The 11,229-nt window shown below is 49.8% G+C and overlaps 1 protein-coding gene across 1 annotated transcript in view; it reads left to right on the forward strand.

The window, feature by feature from the left end:
- The window catches only part of LOC120951970 (chitin synthase chs-2-like), a 13,200-nt gene extending 3,442 nt beyond the window's left edge, over positions 1-9,758 (forward strand). Inside the window, exons 2-9 of the mRNA XM_040371002.2 lie at positions 466-701; positions 1,043-1,537; positions 1,617-1,807; positions 3,787-4,326; positions 4,391-4,655; positions 4,720-6,325; positions 7,670-7,835; positions 7,921-9,758. Coding sequence (XP_040226936.2) covers positions 466-701; positions 1,043-1,537; positions 1,617-1,807; positions 3,787-4,326; positions 4,391-4,655; positions 4,720-6,325; positions 7,670-7,835; positions 7,921-9,105 — 4,684 coding nt within the window. The 3' untranslated portion in view covers positions 9,106-9,758. The remainder of the gene's footprint in view (positions 1-465; positions 702-1,042; positions 1,538-1,616; positions 1,808-3,786; positions 4,327-4,390; positions 4,656-4,719; positions 6,326-7,669; positions 7,836-7,920) is intronic.
- Positions 9,759-11,229: the final 1,471 nt, after the last annotated feature.

Here is an 11,229-nt window from a genome sequence, read left to right on the forward strand (position 1 = left end):
GTGGCGATGCATCGTCGTCGTGTCTTCCGGTTTGGCATGGTGCCGACATTGGTCCGTTGCAGGAGCGTCGGCCACCACCCATTGTTCGCATTCATCGCAATCAGGATCGTTTACGCAACGCCACACAAACGACCAGCCAGCAGAGGTTTCGCTGTGTAAGTGTGGCTGTTACAAAGCATTCCCAAGGTATGGTCATCTTTGCCCTACTTTCCCTACCATTCCTGAGGGTTTGCTTGTTCGCCCGCTATCACAAAAGGGGTAAGCAATCGAGAACCAGAAAATAGTGAGTGAGCGAGACGGTGCGCTAACCTGTAAGCCATTAAATTTATCACCACCGATGGAGTCTAATTAAATTGTGTTTGATGTTTTGATTAACAATATATCGAGACCAGCCCGAACGCCTCGGCTGAATGCTCGTTAGGGTCGGTATAGTGGCGGCACTAACTGTTTCGTTCCAATTTCCAGAGTGCAGCAGGACAACAAGCTATGGGACTCGTTCCAGGATCCGCCCGTACCGCAGACATCCGGTTCCGCCGCCAGCCGGGAGTATCTGCTCGTGTTCATCAAAGGGCTGAAGGTGTTTACCTACATCTTTGTGTTTCTCGTCATACTGGCCAGTGCGTGCTTTGCCAAGATGTCCTTCCTGCTGATGGTGTCCAACGTAAAGGACGGGACCAAGAATCGTTACTGTGACGTGCGGCGTGAGTAAACTTCAATACCTTCCTTTGCTTCGGTTTCTGTGTGTTCGATTCCGGACGCTGGGAGCCACACGTTTAATAGTGATAACGGTCTACACCTGTTCGGGAGATGGGAGATGGAATGGTATTTTTAAATGAAAAATGTACCCTGCTCCGTTCGAATGATTATCCGAACAAATGACAGTTGAGCTGAATGAATGGGCACAGGAATGTGTTCAATAAATATGCACTGATTAAATCATTCTGCTCATTCAATAAAAACTCGATCATAGGGCCTATCGTTCGGAACAACCAAGCCAATGTCGATCTGCAATTCAAAGTTCACCATTGATTTGCTATTACAGAGCCCGACAAACAGTTCGAAGCGTACATTCCACTCGAGCAGCGAGTAGCCTGGATGTGGGCGATTGTGTTCTCGTTTGCCGTGCCGGAGGTCGGAACCTTTATCCGGGCGGCACGCATCTGCTTCTTCAAGAACATCCCGCGACCGTCCTGGGGCCAGCTGTTGATGGTTACGATTATGGAGAGCTTCCACGTGATTGGGTTGGCAATTTTGACGTTTTTAGTGTACCCCAACCTGGACGTCGTTAAGGCCGCGATGCTGTCGAACTGTGTCTGCCTAGTGCCTGCCATCGGTGGACTGCTATCCCGTTCGCACAAAGAGTCCAAGCTGGCCTTCAAGTACGTCTTCGATCTGCTTGCGATCAGTGCGCAGCTTACCGGTTACGTCGTGTGGCCACTGCTCAGTAACCAGTTTGAGCTGTGGTTCATCCCGGGATCCATCTTTCTCATATCCTGCCACTGGTGGGAGAATTACTTATCGCAGAAAAGTCTATTTCGTACGTATTCCGTCAAATCACACGTAGCCAGTTGCTAGAAACATTCAAAGTAAAACGAGCTTTTTATTCCTTTCCACAGGACCAATCGCATCATTCGCTGCTATACGCGAAAAATTAACCGACAACCGGTACCAAACGTATCTACTGATCGCGCCGTACAAAATCTTCCTATTTCTCGGGGCCTGCATCTATCTCTCCGGCCAAACGGTGACCGATTTTTTCGGACTGTTTGATAGTGGCTGGGGTAATCACACCATCACAGTACGCGAGGTAATTGAGCATCTGTTTTCAGGGCCACCTCGCTGCGCCCATGATCGTTCACGCAAGGCACCGTCGCCTTCTCCGCAAACCCAGAACAGACCACGCAACCAACTACTCGCTGGCAAAGAGAGAAAGTACGATGGAATTGCCCACTTCTGTTGCCTCAAAATATATTGCATTCTTGGTTGTTGTTTTTTCTGCGTTCGGTCAGAACGTGACTACAACGGTGCTCGTCGGATTACGACGATCTGTTCCTCTCGTTCCTCTCTTTCTTTCGACCCGCTGCAATTGTTTTTCCTAGTCGTGCAAATTACTATTTCTACGGAATCGAAGGATCAGATACGCCATTAGCACTGACAGCGAGTGTTGGAAAGGATTTTGGATCCCTTCCTACGCGACCAGTACGCCGGCATGAACGTCGACGTAACCGCTGTGCCATAAAATCCAGCACGCTCTCCTCCACGCCCCCGCGTGTGCACTTTCCGCCAAGGCTCCCATGTGCTCGCGCGCGTTAGATAAATCGTTAATCCAGCTGTGATGATGATTCTGGCGTTCTCGTTTCACGTTCCGCGATAACCGCTCCAAGCCGGGTTGGGTTGAAGTGACGATCGATTGGCCACAGACATCAGCGAGAAACGCGCTAGCCACAAGGTTTAGCTGTATTTTCCTGTTTTCTCTTTCGCTTTATGCAGGTTCTGTTTCTTTCTCATCTTTTCGAGCGATTGCATTGGCCAAGTAAAAACATCGTCCACATGCTCTATCTCTTCTGTCAAATGGCAAACATTTTGATAAGACTTTATCATCGTTGCTTCGATTTACAAAAATGTGTTGTTGTTTTTTTCGATGAGCTTCATCTGGCACATCAATGGCGTAAACTACCATTTGAAAAGCTGAACACAACTCAATCGATAGAGCAGCATCTTTAATATGCTATGATTCAGCATTTATCATTCTTTATGCCTCTTCAACCAGCAACATAGTTGTAAAAACCTGTGTGTTTTGTTTGCACTCCACTTTGGAATGTTTAAAGCCTTCTGTTTGCTGACCAACCTGTATGTTGTGCTGGAATGCACACGAGCATAACGATTGTTTGGCTTCCAACTTGGCATGAAAGGCATGAAGGAATGCATAATAACTGCCGAGCGACTTCCCTGTTTGGTGGAAAATTATTCCCCACTAATGAAACCCTATTTAATTATTACCAATTGGCATACGCTTTTTTCACCGGTTTGTTTGCGTTCTACCTTACAAAAAAACCCCAATGCAATCAACCGCATTTACCAGCGAGCAGACAGCGACGAGACGCAAGCCTGCCAGAAGCACGTGGCACCGGGGAAGCCATATCAAACAGCATTCAAAACTTCCACAACTTTGAACGTGAAACAAAACTTTACTTCAATTTGATATACCACAATTATCCTCCCCTTTTTTGACCGTTGTGTGTTTTTCTTTTTGCACTGTTACCGATTTCCATTTTCCAAACAAGCGCGCAGCAATGCGGAGTGGCAATCACATTAATTGGTTGAACGAGTACTTTACATCCGCAAAGCGGATGAAATCACTCATCCACTCCCTCCACAGCGTGGTATGGTTTGCACCGTGAACCGATTGGCGAGCAGATTAAATTAAATTATTTGCTCACTGGCAGTCGGCAATGCCCCGTTGGCGCCCATTTACTGTACGAATTTACTTGGAGCATTCGAAGCGGCCCGGGGGTAGCGAACATACATGAATGCATATGCCACACTCCACTTCAAAGCTTCAACGGGCGTGTCTCAGTCCAATGTGTTCACACAAAAAACAGTCTTGCAAAACGTACAAACACCACACCAACCTAACCTACACCATAATCATCCCGACCCGGTTGTGTCGAAGTAATAAAACGATTCCATTCATTAATTCATACCGTTTAATTGGCATTAAATTGAACAATCAACCCACGCATTTGGTAACTCCCCGCCTTTTCCCCCTCGTGTTTTTCCTCCCAGATGGAAGCCGTGTTGAACGAAAAGTTTCCCGACCTCTCGTCCATCACGTCCGATCTGGAGGAACACGAAATTTTCCCCACCAGCAACGCCATCATCTGGACCACGGTCACACATATCCTGTGTGCGTATCTGTGCTACATCTTCAGCAAATTTGCGTGCAAAATCCAGATTCAAAGCTTCTCCATGGCATTCCCGATCAATCTCGCGGTACCGGTCACAGTTACTCTGCTGCTGGTGTTCTGTGGTCTGCGAGAGGCGGATGTCTGTGCGTTCGACAATATCCTGCCTGACTACATCTTCTTCCGTATGCCTCCGATCTACTACCTCTTCGACTACGTTGTCAACGAGTTTTCTTGGCTCTGGTTGCTATGGCTGCTCTCGCAAACCTGGATCACCCGCCATCTGTGGATGGCAAAGAGCGATCGAAACGCATCGACCGAGAAACTTTTCGTAACACCCATGTACAACAGCCTACTGATAGACCAGAGCGTTGCCATGAATCGCCGACGGGAAGATCAGGAAGATTTCGTTAAGAAAATTGTAAGTACAGCGGATCATTCATTTACGCCTACCTTGCTAATGTTTCCCGTGATCCAATCTGCAGGATATGGTTAAAGTGAAAGATACAGAAAAGGCGAACGAAATCGATGCCAAGGCACACGAGGGAAAGGATGACAAGATCAAACCGTACGATCGTATCCCGCAGATATTCATTTGTGCGACCATGTGGCACGAAAACAAGGAGGAACTGATGGAGTTCTTGAAATCCATCCTACGACTGGATGAAGATCAGTGTGCCAGGCGGATGGCGATGAAACACATACAAGCAAACAAGGATGATATTGATCCTGACTATTACGATCTCGAAAGTGAGTAAAGCGACGCACCTTACATTAAAGCATGCAACCTCAAACTTCCGTCTCTTCAATTTAGCTCACATTTTCTTCGACGACGCGTTCGTAAATGATAAATCCAAGTGTGAGAGTGCCGATGCCTCACCGCTCAATTCCTACGTAAAGACGCTGATCAACCACATCGAAGAGGCGGCCCTGGAAGTGTACAAAACCAAGATGCGCGTATATCCGCCCACCAAGATCGTCACTCCATACGGTGGCCGATTGATCTGGACACTGCCGGGAAGGACGAAAATGATTGCACACCTCAAGGACAAAAACAAGATCCGGCACAAGAAGCGCTGGTCACAGGTTATGTACATGTACTACCTGCTCGGCTACCGAATCATGCAGCTGAACACATCGCCCGAGCGAAAGATGGTCATCGCCCAAAACACCTACCTGTTGGCACTGGACGGGGACATTGATTTCCAACCGAACGCCGTCTCCCTGCTTGTCGGACGAATGAAGGTCGATCCGGACCTGGGTGCTGCCTGTGGACGCATTCATCCGGTCGGCACGGGACCGATGGTTTGGTATCAGATCTTCGAGTACGCCATCGGACATTGGCTGCAGAAGGCTACCGAGCACGTGATTGGCTGCGTGCTGTGTTCGCCCGGTTGTTTCTCGCTCTTCCGCGGTCGTGCCCTGATGGAAAACTCCGTCATGAAGAAGTACACTACCAAGTCGGACCAGGCACGCCACTACGTCCAGTACGATCAGGGTGAGGATCGATGGCTGTGCACCCTGTTGTTGAAGCAAAAGTTCCGCGTCGAGTATTCGGCCGCCTCGGACGCTTATACGCACGCCCCGGAAGGGTTTAACGAGTTCTACAACCAGCGCCGTCGCTGGGTTCCGTCCACCATTGCCAACATCTTCGATCTGCTGGCGGATGCGAAACGGGTCGTCAAGACGAACAACAGCATCTCCATGCCGTACATCATCTACCAGTGCATGCTCATGTTCGGCACAATCCTCGGCCCGGGCACGATCTTTCTCATGATGGTGGGTGCCCTGGTGGCCGTGTTTCGTATCGACATTTGGACCTCCTTCCTGTGGAACGGCGTCCCGCTCGCCGGGTTTATGGCCATCTGCTACTGGATGAAGCAAAAGTATCAACTGATAGCGGCCTTCTTCATCTCGGCCATCTATTCGCTCGTCATGATGGCCGTGCTGGTCGGTATCGTGGTGCAGGTGATGGAGGACGGTATACTTGCGCCGTCGTCCGTGTTCTTTCTCGCCGTCGCGCTGCAGATCGTCATCACCGGTGTGCTGCATCCACAGGAAATGGAAGCACTGCCGGCGGGCCTGGTGTACTACATCACCATTCCCTCCATGTACATGTTGCTCGTGATCTACTCCGTATTCAACATGAACGATGTGTCCTGGGGAACGCGTGAAAACCCCGTTGATGCAGCGAAAAAGGCACCACCGCCGGTAGCGGCCCCGGCAGGAAAGATGCAAAAAATATTGGGCTATCTCCGCTCGCCCGATAAGGAGGAGGACGGTTCCATTGACATCTCCATCAATGGCCTGTTCCGATGTCTGCTCTGTACGCACCCAAAGGCCAGCGCCGAAAAGGAGCAAATCGCACAAATTGCGGCATCGCTCAGCGAAATAAGTGTAAAAATGAAGGCACTGGAAATGTAAGTATGAACATCGAAATTTGTACATTCCCACGTTTGCCATTAATTTGTTCCCTGCTCCATCTCACATTTGCTTGCGGTTGGCCCTCGGGCAAATGAGTTTCAATTAAATTAAAACACAATTTATATTCCGTTTTCACAATCCTCCAAGGCATGCGGTGGGCACACTTTATGCTCTCACCGTATTTCACTTCTACTCTCGCACCCTTCACACTCACACACACTGGGCGCTGAATGTGAGGTTAAGAGCTTGTGCATATTTGCATTTATTTACCGGCAGCTCTGTAAAAATACAAACCGAATAAGGGGAAAACGCTCACAATGTTTACACAATCGTTGTCACTGAGGAAAAATTTCTTCCCCATGCTCGGGCTTCGCGACCGGAGACGACGGCTGGTGGTGACGTCTGTTGTTGCATCACTGCACGCTTATTTTCCGGTCCTAACGACTCGCTCTTCGGGCCTGCCGTATCCATCACAACCCCTGCTCTTTGAGCTGAAGTGCCCGGGGAGTGACTGGCAAAAGAAAGCCGGAACACAAGAACGCGCCCGAGCTAGCACGCTGGTCGGTGATGATTTTGCCAAGCTCGCGTTTACAATTTTGCACATAATTTTAAGTAGTTTCCCCCCAACGCTTCCTCAATGGTCCTGCAAACACTGCGATAATAACATCAGCGACATGCTCATGCACACCCTTCGAGGCCGCTACAAGGGAAAAGGACAAACTCTACCTAAATGCAATTCCCGTGTCGTCGCGCATCACTAAACACGGCGCACGGTCGTTGCCGTTGCGTTTATCACCCACCGGATGTCCTTTCCCGGTTGCCAGGCCTCCTCTACCCCTCCTGCACTCTCCATCGTACCTCTTGCACCTTCTCTCCTATATATATATATATATATTTGCAGCCCAACCGCTGGAACAGTGGTGCGGTAAGCTTCTCTGTCTCACTCTCTCACTCTCTGCATCTTTTTCAACGGCAAAACGGCAGCTTCAATCCAGCGTAACGTGCTTCCTATTGCTTCGCTAAGTCTTTAAAATCCCATCCCATCGGTTCTTCCACGGCCAACCTCCCCACCACCGACGACACCGGTTGTACATGATCCTATTCACCCGTGCACCATCCCCGTACGGTCCCCCAAGTGAGCTCCTGAAGAGCCATTTGCCGTGAAGCGAATCTTACCTTATGCTTCCCGGAGCGCATCAGCAGAGTTGCGATTTTCCGCATCCCTTAACCCCTCGCGGTGTTATTGCTTGCCACCGCTACGCGCTCCCTCCGTCCGTGTTCCAAGAGCTCGCCCTCCCCATGTGCCATACAGGAACGTGAATTTGTGTTTATTTTTTCAGGAAATTAACCGGCAACGTCAGCGTAATGAGATCAGACGACGAAGATGATGACATCGGTAGTCTCGATATGCATCGTCCGGAAGGTAACCGGGGCCCATCCTCGCCATCCTCCACCTCGGGCGCCGCCTCCCCGATCCAGACGGTGAAAAATGATTCCCTCGAAGAGGTACACGTTGACTACAGCACGCACACCAGTCAACCGGATGAATGTAACTTATCATATTCCATTTTTTTTTTGTGCACTCCCACAGCCCGAGAAGCAGATTAACTATCTGCCGGATTGGTTGTACGACGTGGATTTGAAAAACGGCGACACTGAGACGATCTCCGCCTCGGAGGAGCAATTCTGGATCGAGCTGATCGAGAAGTATCTGAAGCCGCTCGATCTGTCGGAAAAGCAGAAGGAAGAGATGAAGTCACAGCTCAAAGGTCTACGCGATCTGGCCGTGTTTGCCTTCGTCATGGCGAACGCACTGTTTGTGCTGGTGATCTTTCTGCTGCAGCTGAAAAAACAGGAGCTACACATCGAGTGGTGGTTCAACGTGAAGAACAAGATCAGCTTCGACGAAAGCACGGTCGAGATCATGATCCGGCGCGAGTACCTGGAGCTCGAACCGATCGGTTTGGTGTTTGTGATGTTCTTCGGTTTGATTCTCATCATTCAGTTTGTGGCCATGCTGATGCATCGGTTCGGTACCATCTCCCAGATTCTTGCCTCCACTGAGCTGAACTGGTACTGTTCGAAGAAGGCTAAGGATATGTCACTCGATGCGGAACTGCGCGAGAATGCGGTCGAAATTGCACGTCGACTGCAGCGCCCCAAACCGCAGTGGGACGAGGAAGATCTAGAGGACGAGCAGAAAGCTATTGGACGTCGCGACACGATCCATCGCATTCTCTACCAGCACAAAAACAAGCAGGACTGGAGCAACCTGGAGGCTAACTTCAAGCGCAACTACTACAAGGAGGGCGAACTGGACCTTGGCCATCGGCTTACGCTCAGCCGGAAAACACTCAACGTGCTCGATACACGCCGTAAATCGATGGCCGAACAGCGCAAGATCCGCAAATCGATCATCCGGGGCCAGAATCCGTACGATTCGGCCGGAGATCTTTGGTATCCGGACGAACCGCCCGGCCAGCAACCATCTCCCGGCTCGCGGTCCTACAACGGCCAGATGGGCGGTGGAGGCGCCAATCGGAAGCGCAGCAGTGCCAACAACAATGGCGGTGGACGCCAATCATCCAACAACGGGCTCGGCGCCGGAGGTCGCACCAACTTTGCCTACCAAGTGGACGACGATTTCGACGACAACTACTCCGATGATGATGCCCGCGAGGAAATGCAGTACCGTCGACCGACGGTCGAGCTCGAGATGGCCGAACGAGCGAACCGGCCACCCAAAAATCGCAAGAGCCGTGTTGCCTTCGCCTGACCATGATGGCATCCACAGGCCACACAACTGTGGCGAAAGCGGGGCACGAGACACCGAATGTAACAAATTACTGCTCATGAGGTTCCTGTTGAGTTGACGCCAAACTTCCGACACTGACTGTGGGATGTGGTTTTCGATGGTCCGCGCAACCACTTGCGCGCTCCTGCTTGGTTCTTGGGTGGAAGCTAAAGGAGTGGCCCCAACATCGAAGAACAAAAACACTCAACCGTACAGCGCACAAAAAAGACACTCCCAAAACGAAACTTTCCTTCGCTGCAAGATGAGCTGGCATGGTTGAAGCAACACCAGAACAACAAAAAGCCCCGGTAGCTTCTCGGCGAGAGATGATGAAGGAACCGGAAGATTATAGCTCAGCGCGAGTGGAACGAGTGCTTTCGGTTAAGCGTACCCGGCGTACCAAAAGCGTCGAGCAGTTTCTCATTTTCACAAACTATTTGACTGCGGGCCAACACCGAGACACCATAGTCACACACACACACACACACACATCCACACCCACAACACGTCCTCGTCATGGTGCACCACCGTTTACCAACACCACTCTCGGAACGATTTTTCACTGTACGATCCAAGGAAGGAAATTTAATCACTTCTACAAATGATTATCATAATAAACTTTTCTTCTAGTGCAACTGGCTGCAAATTTTGCTTTACAACAGGGAAGGGCGTCGAGGATAGCGGCCAACGGGGGCGGAACACTTTGTTTCTGTTGTTGCTTTTTTCGGTTCACTTAAAACTTACCCAGCGCTGACTTTTCGAGCAAACTGTTACCCAAACTCCCGGGGGAGTTCCTGCCGGCTGCGGAAGGAACTTTGCCGACTTCACTGACGGAATCACTCGTTCGTGGTAAAGTAATTCCCGTCCTGCCGTTACTGATAACCAGCGCACTTGCTTTGTCCACTGTGCTGTGTAACCTTTGGACAACACGGGGTTTGGTGGTTGGTCGGTGGTTTCTACTCCAGCAGCAAAAAATAAATCAAACTTCATAGCGTAAAACACTTTTATCACAACTCATTCTTTCTCGACCCGTCGCTCCTTCAGCTGGAGCATAGGACCGAGACCATGGGAACCAAGCATGATACAAACACCACCACTACCACCACCAAATGGAACATTCTAAGCAACTCATGTTGATTTATTAGAATAGCTTGCCTGCTTACTTGTGGTTCGTAGTTTCTTATCACATTGCACCCTTCCGACCGAAGGTACCACGTCCGTCGTTTACATCAACCTTTTCTGTGGCGAAGTGATATGAAGCATTGCATAGTGCGGGCGCACAGGTTCGGTACCTTTACACCACGGATGGATGGATGTTGTGGCAGCACACAAACAACATATGCACTTTGTACTGGTAAAACCCACCGCCGTCACATAGGGCACTGCACGACGCACAAACAAAAACGGCCCGTGACCATCCATGCCCATCAATCAATCGGTTCTCACATCGCTTCACTTCGATTCGATTTGGCATGAAGGCACGCGATATTTTATGACATCGATTATGATTTTATCGCACAATACGGTTTGCACAGACCCACACAAGCTCAACCCGAGCCCACCGGCGGGTCACCGTTTTGGGGAAAGCGTTTTTCGGGCTAAAATTCTTTCCCGCTATTCAAAGAATGCGAAATCAGTCCATTTAGCTCCACTTTATGCGACAATGTCCATTTTTCCACTCGCTTGATTCCATTTCAAATTGTGAACCGGAGGAATCAGTTCGGTTCTAGAGCTCGAGCAGTACAGACGTAGATGCAGAGTGCTCAGCAAAACAAAAAAAACTAAAGACAAGTGTGCGTTAAAAATACTAGCGTGTGGCAGACCGGCACCATGTCGGCAACGGGACAATCCAGCATCAAGTTGGACTTTTCTCATGTCCCAAACAAGCCAACAACTAATGAAGTGATTGACTTCATAACCGGGAAACTTGGAATTTCGATGATACAGGTGAACAGAATTCACCTCCGGACGTCGTCCGTTTCATGTCACGTAGACATCAAGGAGCAAAGTATTGCCTTGGACATCGTAGAAAAGAACGATGGCAAACACACTATTCAGTGTAAAGGTGTGGAATATCCCATACCAATTACTATGGACGATGGGTCA

The sequence above is a fragment of the Anopheles coluzzii genome, chromosome 2, assembly GCF_943734685.1.
Source record: "Anopheles coluzzii chromosome 2, AcolN3, whole genome shotgun sequence".
NCBI classification, from domain to species: Eukaryota; Metazoa; Arthropoda; class Insecta; order Diptera; family Culicidae; genus Anopheles; species Anopheles coluzzii.